Source organism: Lagopus muta, chromosome 2 (genome assembly GCF_023343835.1).
Source record: "Lagopus muta isolate bLagMut1 chromosome 2, bLagMut1 primary, whole genome shotgun sequence".
Lineage (NCBI taxonomy): Eukaryota > Metazoa > Chordata > Aves > Galliformes > Phasianidae > Lagopus > Lagopus muta.
This window is the reverse complement of record NC_064434.1, coordinates 42,882,543-42,901,151: the sequence shown is the minus strand read 5'-3', so window position 1 is coordinate 42,901,151 and position 18,609 is coordinate 42,882,543. Positions and strand designations below refer to the sequence as shown.

The window sequence follows — 18,609 nt, the reverse complement described above, 5'->3', positions numbered from 1 at the left end:
TGTTAGAATAAAATTCCAGGTGTGCTTGGATAATCTCCATATTTTTATAAATTGTGTAAAAATGTTGGTTATCTTCCTTGGAAATCACAGCCAGAAATTTCTGTCTCCTCATTCCCATTTCATCTTTTGTTTCAGGAAAGATTTAACATCAGTGCTGAATTCCTTTGTCAGACCCTTTGTTTTTTGTTTGCCCCTGTATGTCCAGAGGCAGAATCAAATCAGCAACTTCCAATTTCTTTCCTTGAGACTTTTAACTAAGGAGTAATTTTCTTTCTGGCAGCTTCACCTGTAGCTCTCTAGAGCTGAAGTTTCCCCTAGGTGATGGACCTTGGAAAATCTTGATTTTTCAGAAGAAGCCTGAAGAGGATTCCTCTATGTTACCTTTTATCTTAGGGTATTTGTCTTGGAAGGTTTTCCAAGTTTGCCTGGCTCTGTAGTAACAGTTTTCCTTGTTCTGTAGGCACCTGAAGTAGTAAATAGGCTTCTTTAAAGCAAAGTAACAACTCTAGCATGTCATTCTTTTTTTTTTTTTTTTTTTCCTTCATTTTTCTTGATTCTTCTCCAAGAATAACATTTTAGTAAAGTGCACTCCTTCTGTGGCAGCTCTGCTGTAGCTCTTTTCACTGTTAGCAGTACTGCTTTCCACATGTTTGCCATGCAACTGAGGTCACTCCAGTGGAGAGAAATGAGGTTCCTGCTTCGCATTCCTGCCTTGTTTTCTCTTGCCATTTTTTTTTCTTCTCATGGACTCCAGTAATTCCCCTAGACTACATCCTTAACTTTGTCCTTCAGACTCTGGCACCAGGCAGTCCAGGAAAAATTGAGGTGATCAGTACCACTAGTGCCTTTCCAGAACAACTGCCATAGCTCTATTGCAAAGCTCCATCTCTTTCTGTCAATATACTGTTTTTAAGTTGTGGTTCATCTTTTTGTCATCTCTTCTGTAAATAAAGCAATCAGTGTAAGGTTAGGTTGTCTCATCTCTTGCATAGCCTAGAATCTTTCTGAATTACACAAGCCATGTTTTTGCCCTTCACTCCATATTCTGCTTCAAATTTTATTTTGCTTTTTAAAACTCAGCTGTTTGGCTTTTTAAAAAATTTTGAATTTTAATTTGCTAAATTGAAATCCCACTGATTTGGAATTCATAAAGGTTTTGCCTTTGTACCTCCACCTTTTTTTGTAGTTGCTGTTGTTTTTTTTTTTTGCTTTTCTTTAATGTATGTTTTCACGTACAGCAAGAAGCGACACTTTGAATCATAGAATGGTTTGGATTGGAAGGGACCTTAAAGCCCACCCAGTCCCAGCCTCTGCCATGGTCAAGGCTGCCCCCCACCAGCTGAGCTGCTCAGGGCCCCATCCAATCTGGCCTTGAGCACCTCCAGGGATGGGGCACCACAGCTTCTCTGGGCAGCTGTGCCAGTGCCTCACCGCCCTCTGAGTAGAGAATTTCCTACTAACAGCTAACCTAAATCTCCGCTCTTTTAGTTTAAAGCTATTCCCCCTTGACCTGTTACTACATGACTTTATCAAAAGTCTTTACTTGTAATTCTTGTAGGCCATCTATCTGATGTCTCCAGCCCTCTAGACATCCTCTTCATCTCTGGACTCACATCAACAAGTCTAAGTCTTTCTTATGCTGTGAGCCCAGGAGCTGAATGCATGTGGGGTCACAACTAATGCAGTTCTGTTGGTAATAAAGTTCTTCTAGTCTCTGTCAGCTATTGAAATTTTAGATTTTTCAAAAATGGGCCTTAAAGCATTTAGAAAAAAATAAATAGCTAAGTAGTAGGCAGTATAATATAGAATGAATGTAAAAGCTTGTGCTCAATTTCAGTAGTCCTTCTATCTAGGACCAGTGTAACTTTTCACTCTGAAACTGCTATTCAGATGCATGTTAATGCACATACCTTTTTTTCCTCTTCACTCAAGGAAGAATGGGATTTAAATTTCCATTTTTTTTCCTTCATAAGCATAGCACTCATTAAAATTTTAAATTATATGGCTATTGAATAGAGAACAATGCTCTAGCACTTAATATTTTTTCCAGTAGATGCTGACTCTCAGCCCAGTCGGCCTGTTTCTTCTTTCCAACAATTGCACACTCTTGCATTCTCACCAAACTTTCAAAACACATACGCCCTTGTTATTCAGCTTTATGGTTAATGCACGTAAGTGGGTCAAATAGTAAATGTTTGCACTGTAAATAAAAGCACAAAGTCATTGACTTTGGATGAGCCCTCTGTAGACCAGCTAGTTCAGCATGCACCCTATGCTCAAAGCACAGTCCCCTAGAATGGGTTGCTCATGGTTGTGATGCGTGGGATTTTGAGCTGGGGCATCTTGTTCCAGTGTAAGATCACACTCAGAATTAACAAATATAAATTCTTGTATGTAAATGACATTTCTTCTCTTTCACCTTCTGCCCATTGCTTCTTGTCCTTTCATTAAACCACTGCTTAGTGGGAAAAAAATCAGATTTTAAAAGTCCTATTTACTTTTAACTGTTTTATGAGAACTTCCTGTGCAAGCACTGATCGAAATTGGAAAATGGCATGAGTCTGCTTTATTTCAGTAGGAGGTGGATCCATTTTTTAAAAATAATTTGTTTATAAAGTATTTTTTAATCTGGTTACAGGTAATACTTTGATCTAAAATGTCTGTGTTGGACTCCTGAAATGGTCAGTGTGCCCACAGGAGTACTACATCTCCCTTTTTTCCTGTTTTCCTTTTTGTTTTCTTTTTTTTCCCCTGAGTTATGGCACGAGACATGTTACACAGTCAAAACACAAAGAATAAGCTGAATGCAATGGCAAGAATCTCTGTTAGCATGCACTGCTGGTAGCTACTGCTTCAGACTTTCCCAGAGAGGTACCAAATCAGATTCAGTAACCAGTCAAATTCTCTTGATACTTCCAGCCATCTGTGAAACAAAATCACTTACACGTTACACACTGTACTACAATTGAAGGGTTGAAATGTAAAGAAATGTGATTCTTTGTATTTTACAAATCACCTGCCAGAATAACCTCTGCTTATTGAAAAATACGGAAGGTGAGTTTACAGTTTGCTATGTCTTCTCTGAACAATTCCAAATATAATATAACAAGACTATAATTCTAAAGCACACCTTACTACTGGTAGGTGTAAATACAGTGACACTTTTATTTCCTGTTCAAATTCATTATTGTAATCCCTGTCGGGTACATATTTGTGGTAGTAACGTACCCTGCATGGCAAGTGCTGAGAAAACATTTATAGAAAGCTTTGCCAAAGAAGTCTGACTGTATAGACTACAGTGACTTTACTGTTGGGGCTCTTCATGTGTTTATGGAAAAAAAAGGCACTAGTTAAGCATGTCTGATTTGTAGACTTTGTTGCTCAAATACCCAAGTTACTTAATAACTCTAATACGTTAGATAGAGTAGCACAGCACTTCTATTGATATGCTGGCAAAGAAGCAAACATGACCAGTCTTTACCATCTGTTTATAATGCTATATAAAGAAGACCTTACTGGTTGCCATGGAAACCAGCATTTCCAAAACCACAAGTGTTTGCTTAAATTCTCAAGCTTTCTAAAGTCTTGTCTTTTCTGAAGGAGAAATAATAGGAAATCTCTAAAGTTGTCCAGTGATTCTCCTAACAATTGCTTTGCTGTAATATGCTTTCAGCATTTTTGCACTGTATCTTGTTTCATTACTTCATAAATTTAAGGAGTGCCATTTGTAACTTAATGACTCCATTTGATGCTTAGCAATGATCCAGGAAAAGGAGGCAGATATTTGTAGTGTGTCATGTTTATCTTTGTCAAATGAGTTTTTCCTGCTCGCATGAACAATCCTCATTGTACTATTGACAATATGGAGCCATCCTACAGAATTTGAGTAAAGGTCAAATTAAGAATTTTTATAATAATAATAAAAAAATCAATGATCACAGTTGCCTACACGGGTCTCACTGAAAAGTGACCCTCTAGAATGAGTAATCTAGAGAAAAAATGTAATTAAGATAATACTAGTAAGAGTTATGGTCTGGGTTTGTGTTCTCTACTGTTGGCTTAAATTGTTTTTCAATTAAAACTATGAAAGAAGCCACTGAGATGCCCTCAATATGTGGTATTTGGAAGAATATACATTTACTATAGTATCTCAAAATATTTATATTTCTTCCCTTTTCTAACTGTGTGTACGAGTTGTTGCCTTGCATTCTGTCCTAGCTCTCTGCTGCTGTTTAAGTTGTTTTTGTTGTTGTTCTGCTTCCTTTCAAGTTTGTGAAAGGCTTTTACTGTGCATAAGCACTTCAGTAGGTAGTGACAATTGGAAAGCCTTTAGAAAAGGTGCTGCAGTCAGATTATTGGTACCGGTTGGTTTTCAACCACTTAAAACAAGTTCTGTTTCTTTCTATTAAAAGGAAGATCTGTATTTACAGTGTTCTTGGTGAATTTGGATTGAGCTACTTGGACTAAGTGAAAAAAATCTTCTGAAGCACAGAGCCTGAACGTCATGTTCACTGCTACTGAAGAGCTGTGAGTGTTTTTAGAGATTACGTATCTGTGATCCATCTAAATAGTGCAGAAGATCAGTTAAGTTGTTCAGAAATATTGCTGAGTACAAAAGGTTATAAGAACTTTTTAGATCATTCTATCACGACAATGCGTGTCTCAACAGTTTCGTCTTTTTCTATTTCCTACGTCTGTAAAACACAGTATGAGCATTTTCATTGTGAGATAATGACCAGGAGCTGACCTATTCAGTTGTTGCATTTTCCTAGTAGAGTTTATTTAATACAAAATACATCTTTATGACAGGCTTTACTGTTACAATATTGTCGAGGTGACACGGGGCCTCCAGAAGTGTCTGAAATCATTAGCCTTGTGAAGCTAATGATATTCCTGTCATTCAAAGTGTTTATATTCCTTTCATTTAGCAGAATATTCTTGCATCTTTTCAAGGTAGCCTTGTGCTTGAATAGATTTGTTGATACTGGTTGGCAGTGGGGTGCTATGCTGTACCTCCCACTGAGTTTAAATAAAGTAAATATTGACGGAGAAATCAGACACACAAAAATTAGGCTTCTGTCTAAGTATTTGTGGTTAGAAAAAATAGGGGTGCCAGACCTGCAAGCAACTGCTGGTCAGAGTAATTGCACTCAGACACTGACTGCTTTTTGTGGTATTAGCTTGCCTGTTATCCACATCACATTCCAAGATCAAGCCAACACTGACCAGGAAAACCAGCAAAGGTTGGCAGTTGGCTTAAAAATACTACTTTTTTTTTTTTCTTTCTTTCTTTTTTTCGTGTCTTAATGTCAACCTTAAGGTAGTGCTTTTGCCCACCTCTAATGCTCATCTGATGGGGGGAAGGTAGTATTATTATAACAAATCTGTAATGAAAACTTTTTCTGAGTAATTAATATATTTCAGATAATGTGTGATTGTAGCTGCCTGATATTTTTATTGCAGGATCTTCTTTTTCAGTGTAGGTTGTTTTCTGATCTTAAATGACCATGCAATCTGCAGCCAGTTCTACTGAAACTTTAGTTAACCCAGTGCCGTGTTTCTTCAACTCATGAAAAAATCTAGTTGTCCTCTTCTTTCCTAGTAAAGCTCTGTCCTCTTGGTACTCAGCTGCTAATAAATTTTGTGGAAAATTAGGAGCCCAGAACTGTTTGTTTTTGTTTGCTTGTTTCTAACAAGAATTCTTCCCATTGATCTTTGGGGGTAACCTGTAGTAAATGAAGTCAGTATATCAGAAACTTAAAACAAACAAAAAAAAGCAGTACACAAGTATGTCATCATGGTAATGATTCAGGTAACTTCTGCCTTTGGGCAGCCCACTAAGTCCAGCATCAGTGAATGGCAGACTGATACTTACATTTGAATGGGGTTATAAAGGCTCCGAGAAAAAGAAATCTTTTACCAATTCAAATGCTGTATCAATTTGTAGGAGCCATGAATGTTCAAAGACAGCAAACTGCCAATTAGCCATCATCAAGTATCACTATTTGCTTTGCACTGCTCCCCAAACCTGTAGCTTTTAAAATTGTTTTTTTTGATGGCATTTGACTTTTGTGAGGTCTTGCTCATTTGAATCTCCACAAATTTATTTAAACTTTTGATTTCTAGAGTTTTCTTGAAGATTCCATTATTTGTGATCATTGCTGTGTTTAAAAAGGTGCTGGAATTTTATTTTTGAAAGTACTACAGCATATGGGATATATACTGAAGCCAGAAGAAATAAGTGTAAGTAACAGCCCCAGAAAGAATTATAGAATATCCTGAGCTGGAAGGGACCAACACAGATAATTGAGTCCAATTCCAGCTTAAACACCTACATTTCCTATAAGCTGTAATTTTAATGTACGTTGAATGTTCTTCAGTCAGTCTCCCCATCTGTGTGAGTAGGCTGCCCAGAGAAGCTGTGGGTGCCCCATCCCTGGAGGTACTCAAGGCCGGGTTGAATGGGCCCTGAGCAGCTGAGCTGGAGGGTAGCAGCCCTGCCCATGGCAAGGGTGGGACTGGGTGGGCTTTAAGGTCTCTTCCAAACTAGCCATTCTGTGATAACTATGCTCAAAATATGTGGCATGATAAGGTGGTGGGTTTTTTTCTTCTTTTTTTTTTTTTTCAATTGACAAATATTTTTAATGTGTTTGAAGATATGTTGTCTAGAGGGTTATTTAATATGTACTTGAAACTTCACCAGGTGAAAATAAGTCACCATGGACTGCTGTTAACATAAACGAAATATATAATTAAATAGTGTATGCCTGTTTGAGTGTGGTCATATGGTCAGTCATGTGATTCAAGTAAGTGCATCTGTAATAGAGTGGTTTAGCATCCGTTAAGAAAATGTATGTCAGGAGAGTTTTCTCTTATTTATTTCTGACTAGTCATTAATAAAGCAAATTGAATAAAAGCCCTGAGGCTAGTAGAACTCTTACATTTCTAACAAAGTAGCCAATATTCTCACCAAATAGCCATGTCATTTACTTCTAGCACCACATATAGAATCATCAGTTACAATTGATTAATTTTGATTAAAATTAATTGATTTGACTGATTCTGAAAAAAAGTCTTTTTAAATGTAGTTGCACCCTGTAACCATGTGTACATTCTGATAATCTTTCTGTCTTGGACGAAATAGGTGTTACTTTCCCTAGGTGTTACAGATTTAAACTGTGTTTATATTGTCACATCTGAGACTGTCAGGTAGAATTGAGCTGTTTTTTTTTCAGATCAGTTTTTATTTCAGCTTAATACTGGCCTGTGTTTTTCAAAGACATTATCCCAGCTTTATAAATCTTTTTTTATCAGCATAATTGATTGTGGTTGTTATGGTCCTTTTCCAGTGGCTTTTTATTAGTGCTGTGTAAACGTGGTGATAAAAAGGTGATTTTTTCCCCTCCTTTTGTTCAACATCTGTGTGGGGGAGGCTGAGGAATGGCTGCTCAGCACCCAGTGTCTTTCCCTGGTTTTCATCCCCACGTAAATAAACAGATCTCGTGTATGACCCAAACCAAAATGAACGATTCTGTCAGTGGGACACCATCAATAAAATGTGCAGAAAGGGTAGAATCACCAAAAGAGAAGAACAGCCATTTGTTCACTTAGCCCCTAGGCATCAGGGCAGTGATGGGAGCACCCACCTGGGCTGTGAGAGAAGGTCACCCTGGGGGCCTGCTGGCTAACTAATGGGACGGCTGCAGACAGAGCCTGGCGTTTTTGCATTGGCAATGAACAGAACATTTGGAAAACAAAAAAAAATGTTGGACTGAACATTTAACAGCTCTCTTTCTGACCACTGTAAAATACCTCATCATATCTGTTTTAATTAGATCTTTTTTTCCTGTGTTCTTAGCGATTAAGTTGGAACTAGCACTCCTGCATATGGATTTGATCTCTTACACATCCACATTCATTCAGTTGACTTTATAGTTGGCTGTGGCTTTTTTCCCCTCCCATATTTCACCCTCATCCACCTCTTCTTTACAGTCACCACTCTATTTTGCATGTTTCTTATAGTTTGAATTCTGGGTATGATGTAATGAAAAAAAATGGTGAGAGCATTAGCTGTATTTGTCTGAGGACCTGCTATAATGCAAATAACTTTAAATCTTCACGGTATTTAATCAACATTGCTCCAAAGTAGGAGTGGAGCTTGCAATCAGCACTCTGTTTATTACTTATTTCTTTATTTATAGAAACGGAAATTAATGCAGGAGTTAAGCCTGACACTTATTGGAGGTTAGCATTTTAACTGCAGAATGTACTGAAATGGCTGCACATGTGGAAAAATACACAAAGCATTAAGGGAAATGCTTGTGTTTGCTTGATTTATTCGCTGCAGCAGAGGACTCTGGTAGTAGGAGGTGTAATTTGCAGCACATTAGCTATTAGCCAGTGTCATTGCTTGAGTGGGTGGTGTGAGTCTCTTGTGTCTGTATGGTGTCACACTGCGCATGTTTCAGAGCTGGGCTCTTCTCCCCTGTGCTTTCAGATTAAATTTTTGTGAACAATACTCTGTTTAAAACCGTGAATCTGCGTTTTCGGACGGGTTATTCTATCACATGGATGATATCTCGAGTAAATGCTCACTCCACACCTCCCCTGAAATTCATAACGTTTTGCAAAACTGAATTGTCGCAGTGTTTGCTTTCCTACTTCTTTTGACATGTGGTCCCCTGAAGATGTAATATGTTATTTGCAAGATACCAAGCCTGTAACTCCACAGCAAGCAAGCAAAATTACACTCCTGGTTGTTTTTGGTTTTCTTTGTTATTGTTGGTTTTTTGCTTTTTTTTTTTTTTTTTTTTTTTTTTTTTTGAGGGGGGGAGAAGGGAGGGAAGCTACACTGTGCATGTACATGAACACTTGTGTTCAGCAGAGGTTTTCTAAAAGAGTCTGAGCTGGAAGCGTCTTTTTTTTTCTGTGTGCACAATTTCACTTGGGTAGCTTTTAGTTCACTTTTTTTTCCCTAGAGGCACCTGTCTCCTGCCACATACCCATCAAGACTAATTGCACCATCTGGAAGACTTTTGTGTAGCTGTTACTTGTGCAGAATATCTCTTGGGAGCTTAATTCTGAATGTGAATGTGACCCCTGAAGCCATGTCAAGTAGCTGCAGTAGTTTCCAGCCTCTAAAGGATGATCACCGTAGGCTTTATTTGTTTCAAGTCTCCTGCGGTTTGCTTTAGTACGGATATGTTACATGTCAGTAACACAGCTTCAGTCATGTTTTGAAGGGAATAAGACTTTGAATATGGGTCTGGTAATTCATAGAAAATTCTGTCTAAAATTGCATTCAAACCATATGGATTTGGATTTAGCCTATATGACTAGGTGTAGAAATGACAGACGTGTTGCTCCTTACCATTACACTGTGTAATTTTTATGTCCTGTTCTTCCCCCACCCACATCTGCAGTTCTCATTAATAACATTCTGCTAAAAATGCAATTCTTTTGAGCATGGTTGCAACCCCCCAGAACAGCTCTAAAGCAATTGTTTTCCTTATTGCTATGAATCTGTTCAAGTATTTTCAATACAGGTAATTATCTCTTGTTCTTCACTTAAGCTTTATTAAGTTAAAAGCACTGCAGCACTTCATTTCCACAGTGTCCCTGTGGGCAGTGCCTTGTTTAAAGGTCGGTGCTTTAAAGTCTTGTGGTGATCTGGACAGTTTTCTTCTTTCTGTAATAATGTGTCTGTTGGAAAACCATGGAGCGCTGAGCATGGAAAACCAAAGCATTCTGACTTAAAGTATCAGCAAAATTGGTTATGTTATGTTTTGTTTAACAAAACAAAACAACGCTACTCTTTTCTCTTGGGATCCTGCATATATTGTGTCAGGCACTCTTGTTTTACCAGTATATGTATGCGAGTAAAAAAATATATGTATATTTCCCTGAAGTCACTTTTTTTTTTTCTTAGTGATGGAATTGTAATAAGTGTTGAGGAGATATGAGGACTCTATCTGTACTTAGTTGCATCAGCTGTGTAACTTGTTTGCTTGTAAGTAATGTGGTCAGCTGAAGCTCAACCAGAGAAGCTATATATTTAAGCGTGGTAAGAATAGCCATTCTTTGTGTGCTTAATGGGAATGAAGGTATGTAGGGTGAAAATTCACAGGATGCTAATGGTAAGCAGCTTTCTCCTCCTCTTTAAAATCCCTCCCCATACATACCTGGTGAGCAAAACAAGGTTGTACGTTGCACTGTGTCTTAGGAACTGATCTGAGCTGTGTAAGCTTTCCTGGCTTTCAATGGTTGGGAAGCACTGCGTGAGTGGTTTACAAAGAGAAATCATTGTCTGCTCTGGGAAGCTGTACAGCATCTTCCTTTCAGCAGTTGTTACGCTGCTGTATTCAGTTTTTTTAAAGGATCTTTGTGGATGGAAGAAGTGAGAGCTGATGGCTGTGAGGGGGCTTTTCCTCAGAAAGTTGAGTCTTGTGACTGATGTCTGTGCTGAATTTAGTCTCCCACAGAAATAGTGATTACCCATGTTCTCCTAATTTACAGAAACATTTTGATTAGTTTATGATTTGCTATAAGGTAGCAAGGTAACGCGTTCATAGAATCACAGAATGTCCCAAGTTGAAAGAGATCCACAAGGACCACCAAGTCCAACTGTTGGCTCCACACAGCACTGCCCAAAACCAAACCCTATGTGTAAGAGCACTGTCCCAGTGTTCCTTGCACTCAGGGTCATGCCCACCGCCCTGTGGTGAGGAACCTCTTCCTAACCCCACTGCCTTTTCCCTGACGCAGCTCCATGCCGTTCCCTCGGGCCCTGTCGCCGTCACACAGAGCAGAGCTCAGCGCTGCCTTTCTGCTCTCTGTGAGGAGCTGCAGCCGCCATGAGGGCTCTACTTCGCTCCTCTGCTCTGGGCTGAGCAAACCCAGGAACTGCAGCCACCCCTCACATATCTTACATTGCTAGATCCTTCACCATCTTTACAGTTGTGCAAATTGCCATTTTCATTTTATTGCCCTATTAAGAGGCTAACATGGAATTGCACTGTTGAAGGTTAAGACTGGTGGCTGATGCTTGCACCTGGCCAAGTTTCAGCTGTGACTGTGAACCACATTGGTTCTTAAAACTCAGTTGAACCAAACTCTGAAGCTGTCTTAAGCCATAACCGTGTGCATTCCTCTTGGAAGCTTTCCCTCACACCACAGCTGTGCATGGTGCTGCGATCATGGCCACGTGGGGCCGGGCTCACCCAGCACCAGCCGCCTGAGCCAGCTTGTTCTGCACTGAGCTTTTGGAGGCACGTGGTCATCTCTGTCACTGTGGGAATAGTTAGGAAGACTGACAAAAGAAGTGGAGTGGTTATCTGCAGTAGCACATGAACTTTCACGTGGAAGGATAATTAAATTACATTTTTTTTTAACATTTACATGTCTGCATAAGTGAAATAGTGTATCGAAGATATTATTGTGTTGTGAAGTGGTGTAAATGTTATGAGAAAAAAATCCAAATAGACTTTCAGCTTGCACGCAGTGTTCTACTTATTCAAATGCACTTCCAAGATAGGCATCCTATCCTGTCAGTTAGCTGCTTTACAGACTGGTCTGGATTGATTTTCTTCAGTGATTAGGACTAAAATGACACAATGGGACAAAGTGAGTTGGATCGCTTAGTAATCTGTGATGTAATTCTTATCTATTCAGCAAATATTTAAATTATATTGGAGATAAGGGCTCCTTCTGGAAAGCAGTTTACAGATTTAATAGCATCTGGGATATATTATCCTTTTTTTGTAGCTATTTAGCCTTACTGATGATCATAGGAAGTAGAAAGCAACTTTGACAAGGACAGAAAGAATATAATTTGAGATAGTGGTTGATGCTTGGACATTACTTTGATATACTCATTTTGCGACATCATATGAAGCACAGGACGTGTGTTACCCTTCGGAAATAAATGACATTTAATCCTGAATACTCAATTTCCTCTGCAGTAATAATATTTCACAATAAGTTACAGGTGAAGGGTGACGAAAGTTTGTGATTAATAATTACAGCTTATTTTCATGCAAACGTGATTATTAAAGACTTAGAGAAACGAGGGGAGCTCGAGATCTAAGTCTTTCTTTCTGTTTTGTCATAAGCAGTGAAAATGGATTGTAAATAATGTGCTTTTCTAAAATTTTATTTTTTTCTTTTTGCAGGGGTTTTGTGTATGATAGTCGAAATAATTTACAGATGCGAGGTTTGGTTGTATTGCTTATTTCCAAAGCTGCTGGACCCAGCAAAGCAGAGCTCTCTTTCCAGCACAACATGGTCAGTGGGATTTATTCCAGGTACGTGGTAACTTTCTTTAGCTAGATACGCACAAATGCATTTGACTGGCAATGTCATGGTGATTTCAGAGCATCCTAGTGGCCTGCTCAGCTGTTAAGGAAAAAATCAATACTTGCCTAATTATAAATCCTTATTCCACAGGATTATTATAAGCTTTCCACAGTGAAAAGCATTTCCTGCCAGTTGTGTAGCTCGTATAATATCCATGCCTAAATCTTAATTGGCGTTTCTTGGTACAGTTAAATCAAAAAGATTTGAATTAAGTTAGGTATTTGAAAGTTTACGTTAAGAGGTACTCAGAATCAAATATGTACATACATTAATTGAGTGGAATTTTTCTGAGTTACTCAGATGTAATTTAGGTACACCTACTTACTAGAAATGTCAGAGTCAGATTGACAGTTGTGTGGAATACCAGTTTGTTTCACTGAGCAAATCATTTTTATTGCAGCCACTTTGAAGGATATTTTCCCCTGACACTATAGTGTAGAATAAAGTTCCTTACCTCCCACATGTGAGCTGAATTACTGAGCCTGTCACTAAGGTACCTCAGGGCCTCACTGATATAATCAGGTTTCATCCAGTTCCTAAATATCTTTTTAAGTATTTGAAGTAAATTATTTGATACTAGTAACAACAGTAATTAGAAATAGTGGTTGGTTTTTTTGTGTGTGTTTGACAGTTAACTGTTCCTCTGAAATAATAAGTGATGTTAAAAAGTTCTGGTTGAAAAACTGTAAAATTAAAATTTTTGAAGTCCTTTTGAAGACTTGAGTGTCAATGGGTGAGAAAACTCTTGTATTTTCAGCCAATTCTGCTTCTGGCCTCTGTAGGGTATTAAAGGAAGATACACAAACTTAGTGACAGGTTTGTATCCTATACACAAGGGCACAAATAGCATTTCAAAACTGAAAAGACCAAAACAAATAACATCCTTAAAATACATATGAAATCTTAAAGCAACAAAATAAAGAAGGAAAATAAACATGAATAGGTAAGGACAGAAATAACATTAAGTAAGAAAAAAGAACAGATATAGGAGGCTTGTTAAGGAGGGGCTGTGATGCCCCTTTAGCTATTTAATTCCGTTCTTGTTTGGTTTTGTCCTTAATGTCCCCTTAGGGCTGTAATGTTTTTATATTTATATGCAAATGATGCTGCATGAGAGCATAATTCTATTTAGTTAATTATAATACAGAAAGTATTTTAGTTGATTTTGGAAGTAAATGATTTTGGAAGTTTTCATTAAGTGTGTCTCATAAAAGGAGAGAAAAAGCATTATGTTTTCATAACCAACTTTTTGAGTATGATGATTCTGACTGTGGAGGTAACTAGTGAGCATTTCAAGCTGCCACTGGGAAGATGACTATTGGAAGTATTCAGTGAGGAGCAAATAAGACCTTGAATTAATAATGAGCCAGTTGGTGTAAATGGACATCATTGGAGCCGTGCCAGTTCAACCAGCTGAAAATCTAGCCTAATAATCTAAGTTTGAGCAAGTCAATAGCCATTATAATACCTAGATTAGAGTTACCAAGGTATTCCAGAAATGAAACAGCTTTGAATACGTCCGCACTGGTTCACTTAAGGTTCATTACTGTCTGTGAGAGTGATAACTATGGAATCATTAATTTGAGTGAATTTTCAGTGGCAATTGAAATCTGTATTGTGGAGCAGATACAAGCAAACTGATGCATACTAGCAGAATGGCAGTGCTTTATTTCATTTTGTGTCATAGTGAGCCAGGTATTGCCTTCCACTGAAGTCACTTGGCGCTTTATCTTTGACTTGGAACTCTTCTTTTATTTTTCTCCCTCTTCTTAATGATTTTGTGGCTGTGTACTTTTCCAAATGCACTCTTCAATGCCTGTCTTTTTTCTCATTTTGATTTCTGTACAAAGAGAAAGAGGAGTTCTGTACAAAGAGCAAAGAGAAGTGGCAGCTCGTAAAATCATGAACTTAAAGGGCTTTTGCGATTGTTTTATGTATTACAGATAATGTTTTATAAACTGCTTTCTCTTGAATAAGTACCAAAGGACATTTTCCCTTAGTACATCCTTGTCTGCTGTCTTGGTTACAGTGTAGTTATATATGGTGTGTGTATTAGAATTGTACAGCAAAGGCAAAGTATATTCCTCAGTGATATGCAGTGAAGAAATGTGCTTGATCCTTTAATGCTTATATACTGCTCCAGCTTTCAAATTCTTTTTTTGAAATTGATTCCTACAGAGTTTCATCTCAGCTGTAAACTATGCAGCTCTTTCTGTTACCATGCCATATAATTACTTCAACTTTACATATAATATTTTGCTGGAAATATTATTTCTGGCACTGTAACCAGCATCTTTGTTGTCTGGTACTCACATGTTGTGAACAATGCATTGTGGACTATTAGCTGGGATATAGCTTGCTTGATTTTAGGGTATTTGGTAGGGGTTAATTGCATTTCTGAAATCTGAGCATGAGTTAAGTTCAAGTACTTGTCAGTGATTGCAGCAGTCCAGTGTTTTTTTTTTTCCTACTGTATATGTTGGAGTCAGCTCTTGTGCTCTCTTGAAATCCTCTGTCCCACAGTGGGTAGCTAGGTTACATCAGTCTGTTGTATCTGGTTGTATCACATCTGTTGTATCACCAAAAAAAAGACCTTTCATTTTGTGATGAGACATGTTCTGCATAACCTTTTTTCCCTATTTGATATCTTGAATCACAGTATAAACGAAGAATGCAGTATCCATAATTAAAATTTAAGGACACTAAATTTGGAACTGCCAGCTTTTTCTTTATCCTGTTCTCCCAATCTCTAGATGTGTCAGTGACCCAAATGCATAAAAATAGATTAGCTAGCTACTTAACTTGCATCTGTTTTTACTGGTACACAATGGAACAAAACTGGTGCCTGCTACTAGAGAGCAATCTTTTTTCCAGAGTAATGAGGACTACAATTTAGGTAGTTAAAGAAGCAGAGTTGGTGTAGTGATATGATGCTGCCTGTGGCCGGCACTGCTTCCAGCTTGGCACTTTGTCATTTGCAGATGTGAACTGTCCACATTCAGCTAGGGGAGAATTACAAGCCATTGTGCACAGGGATATCATAGTAACTGGTGGTTACCTTATGAGTCATGCAGAAGATAAACAGGAAAGTGTTACAAGTGTCTGCTTGGCATGCTTTTCTCTGTAGTGCCACCTCCCTGTCAGGCTGCCAGCAACCTAATTGCATTGCCATTGGCGGGGAAAGGAACCTGACATTACCTCCAGCTCAGCACCAGTGCTCCCAAAAGAGGATGCAGAAAAGGAATGGCAACATGATAAACAGCCCTATTTCACCTGCTGGACAGATTTCCTAAAATTAAAGCTTCCTGCTGGTCTCTTACCATTAGGTAAATATTTCCATGGCTACAGAACCATGGTAAATGCTGTGATGAAGAGCAGCACTCAACAAGTTATGCAAGCAGTGTCATGTAAGGATTGATGTCATTGCCCATACTTAAGCAAAGCGTCATCCTTTATTCAACTGAACCTTGTTCGTGTTCTTTCTCTGCTGAAGAGAACACAGAACACACATTTACATTTAGATGGAATCTAGCTAATTATAATGATATAATAGTATCAGAGAACACCTTAGATGTGATGCTGCAGCCAAGAGCTCCATAAGAGTTTGAGACCCATTTCCAAACTTGTGATTATGTTAGAGACAGACACTGCTCTCTGTTGCCTTCTTTCAGAGCAAATCTTGCTTGGACAGTTATGTATGCAGCTTGTTGGTCTTTGCTGCTGAAGGTTTTTAATAGATATTCCAGGATCATGGCTTTTGAACACCTATAGCTTTCTGCTTCATAGCTGGAGCTAGAATTCAACAACTAAATTACAGCTGAAGATACCAAGATGGGCTTGGGCTCTCTCACTGTGTACCCAAAGGGGTATCTTCTGCTGTTGATGTCTGGCACTGGCAGACACCATTGGCTGGAACTGAGGAATCTTCTTGGCTTTATACTGTGTCACAAATTCCTCATGTAGCCTCTATATTGCAGCTGAAAGTGTAAGTGATGCCAAAGAGCAAACTTATGCCATTTCTTCAGGCACCAATATCCTTGGCTCTACTATAGCAAGCTATTTTCTTCTCTTTCATGTTTTCACTTTTTCTTTTTTTCTTCTTCTTTTAGTGCCAGTCTCAGGAGTACCTTCTAGCACTGATACCCATTGCCTCAGCTCTGCAGATTCCTTTGGACACTTGTCAAAGGTTTTTTCTAGCTGTTGGGTTTTTGGTATGTTTTCAGCCAAGTCTACCTATGTGTTCACAAGGTCAGATCCTATGGACACTGAGAAAGTAAAGAGACTCTTGTCAAACTCAGCAAGTGTGTGTGTAGAATGGATCACAGAAAGTTCTATTTTACCAAAGAACTGGTAAGTGAATCACTACAGGTTTCTGGATTAGTACTTTCACTGCTAGGCTCTGCCCTGCCTGTTCTCCCTCAGAATTATGCATCTGGCCTTTAAAAGCTCCAGGAATTCATTTCTTGCAAGGCGAACATGCTTTCTTACATGCTTTTACTGCCTAAACTTTTCTCTGAATCCTTTCTGCTGCTTGAAATAGTGGCAGTGAAACTGTAGTGACAGTCAGCGTGAACATGTACTGCTTTTCCTGAGTGTTTCAGCAATGATTTTTGGAACCAGTACTGTTGCTGCTTCCAACAAAAACCTATAAAGTGGCAGTTAACAGCAGATACTAGTTCTTGTTATGGTGTTGAGTCCTTCACTCACTAGGTTCCTGTACAAATTCTTACTAAGTTCCCCAGATACCATTTTTCTTTTATCTTTTTCTGTTTTTGGACACAGCACATGCAAACAACATCACACTATCTGATTTTACATGTTCTTTGTCATCACAAATACCTCAAGTCATCTTGTCCTCACCATCTCTAACGGAAAACTGATTTGCAACCTAAAGGTCTCTAGGAATTACCAAGTCTTGACCAGAATATTCGTCCACTGGTTGTTCTTTCTCTTGAAGTTTCTCCAGTTTCCTTAAGTTAGGGCTTCTACTGCTTTGTCCCTTTGCAGTTCCATGAAGTTTACTCCTGGCTTTTCTTTGCTAGATATGAAAACAGAAAAACTTTCCATACCCACGTTTTCCACGTTAGTGGCATGGGCCAATCCCAGGCTGATTATGAGAACACAAGTGTAAAGTTATCATCAGTCTTAGTGACTTCTGATGGGTATCCCTGAGTCTTAGTGGAGATATAAGGAATCTCTTGTCAGTTCACCATCTGCAGCTTTGTCTGTTTTTTCTCTAAAACCAATGCCATGACAGACATAAGAAGTGATGCTGTGCTTGTTGGAGCAGTCTTTAACAGCCGTGTGCATGAGAGGCAATCAGGCTGCCTCCAGGGAATTGGTGCTATGTGAATGATGGTGTTACTTGGACTCTTTCAGACTACACAGGTAAATGAGAACTAGCATAGTCCAAGATGTAGTGGTTGTAGGCTTACGACTGTTTATTTCTGAGAGCTATGTTCTGCACAGGTTTATACAGATGGACATTGGTTTGTTGACCCCTGTCCTGGACTGCTGTTGAATTGGGATTTTATGGTTGAGGGAAAACCAAAATGGCAATACTCTTCTTTGGGTAATTAGCATCATAGCATTTGAGGTGTGAGCACATCTTCTCTGAAGACTGAGGAAAATAAAATGTGTTCCAGTTGGAGTGATCAAACAGAATATCTGTTATGCTTGAATATGCACCTTGGGCTCTGCATTCCCTGGGGGCTTTGATTATTGGCAAATAGCCTTTGTCCTGTCTTGAGTGCAACTAAACTCAGAGTTGTGACTCAGAGGGCTCTCGCATCTCTCAAGCGAAGTAGTGACTACAACAGCAAAGGGCTACTTCTGGTTTAGGAAAATGTAACAATTACTCTGGCTGAAGGACATCTGCTGTCTTTAAGATTTGTACCTCTCATGAATAGACTTTTGCTAGCAAATTCTTTCTACTCTAGATGAGTTTAAAAGTCACATTGTTGTTTGGTTTTTTAAAATTTATTTTAAAATAATTATTTAAATGTGTTCCATCTGAGATATGGATGCCTATACGTAAATCTATAATGACTTTATCAATAGTCCTATACTAAGAAATCAGATGGACTCACTTTAAAAGGAGGAAAATACAAATCTGTTACAAAAGCTCTTCATTAATAAGCAATGGCAAGCATTAGTAAATTTTGGTGAAGATGAGATCAGTTGTATTGTTACAATATAAGTATCATTTAGAGGTTTCCTTGATCTGTTTGTCACTAGATTTTGAAAAAGCCTTCT

At 38.5% G+C, this 18,609-nt stretch overlaps 1 protein-coding gene across 2 annotated transcripts in view; it reads left to right on the top strand.

Annotated features, from left to right (window-relative positions):
- PDSS2 (decaprenyl diphosphate synthase subunit 2) overlaps positions 1-18,609 on the top strand; it is a 114,851-nt gene that overhangs the window by 35,830 nt on the left and 60,412 nt on the right. For both annotated transcript variants that reach the window (XR_007375447.1, XM_048937647.1), the window contains exon 2: positions 12,171-12,302. Coding sequence is in view for 1 of the 2 variants with exons in the window: in XM_048937647.1 (XP_048793604.1) it covers positions 12,171-12,302 (132 nt within the window). In the remaining variant the exon portion in view is untranslated. The remainder of the gene's footprint in view (positions 1-12,170; positions 12,303-18,609) is intronic.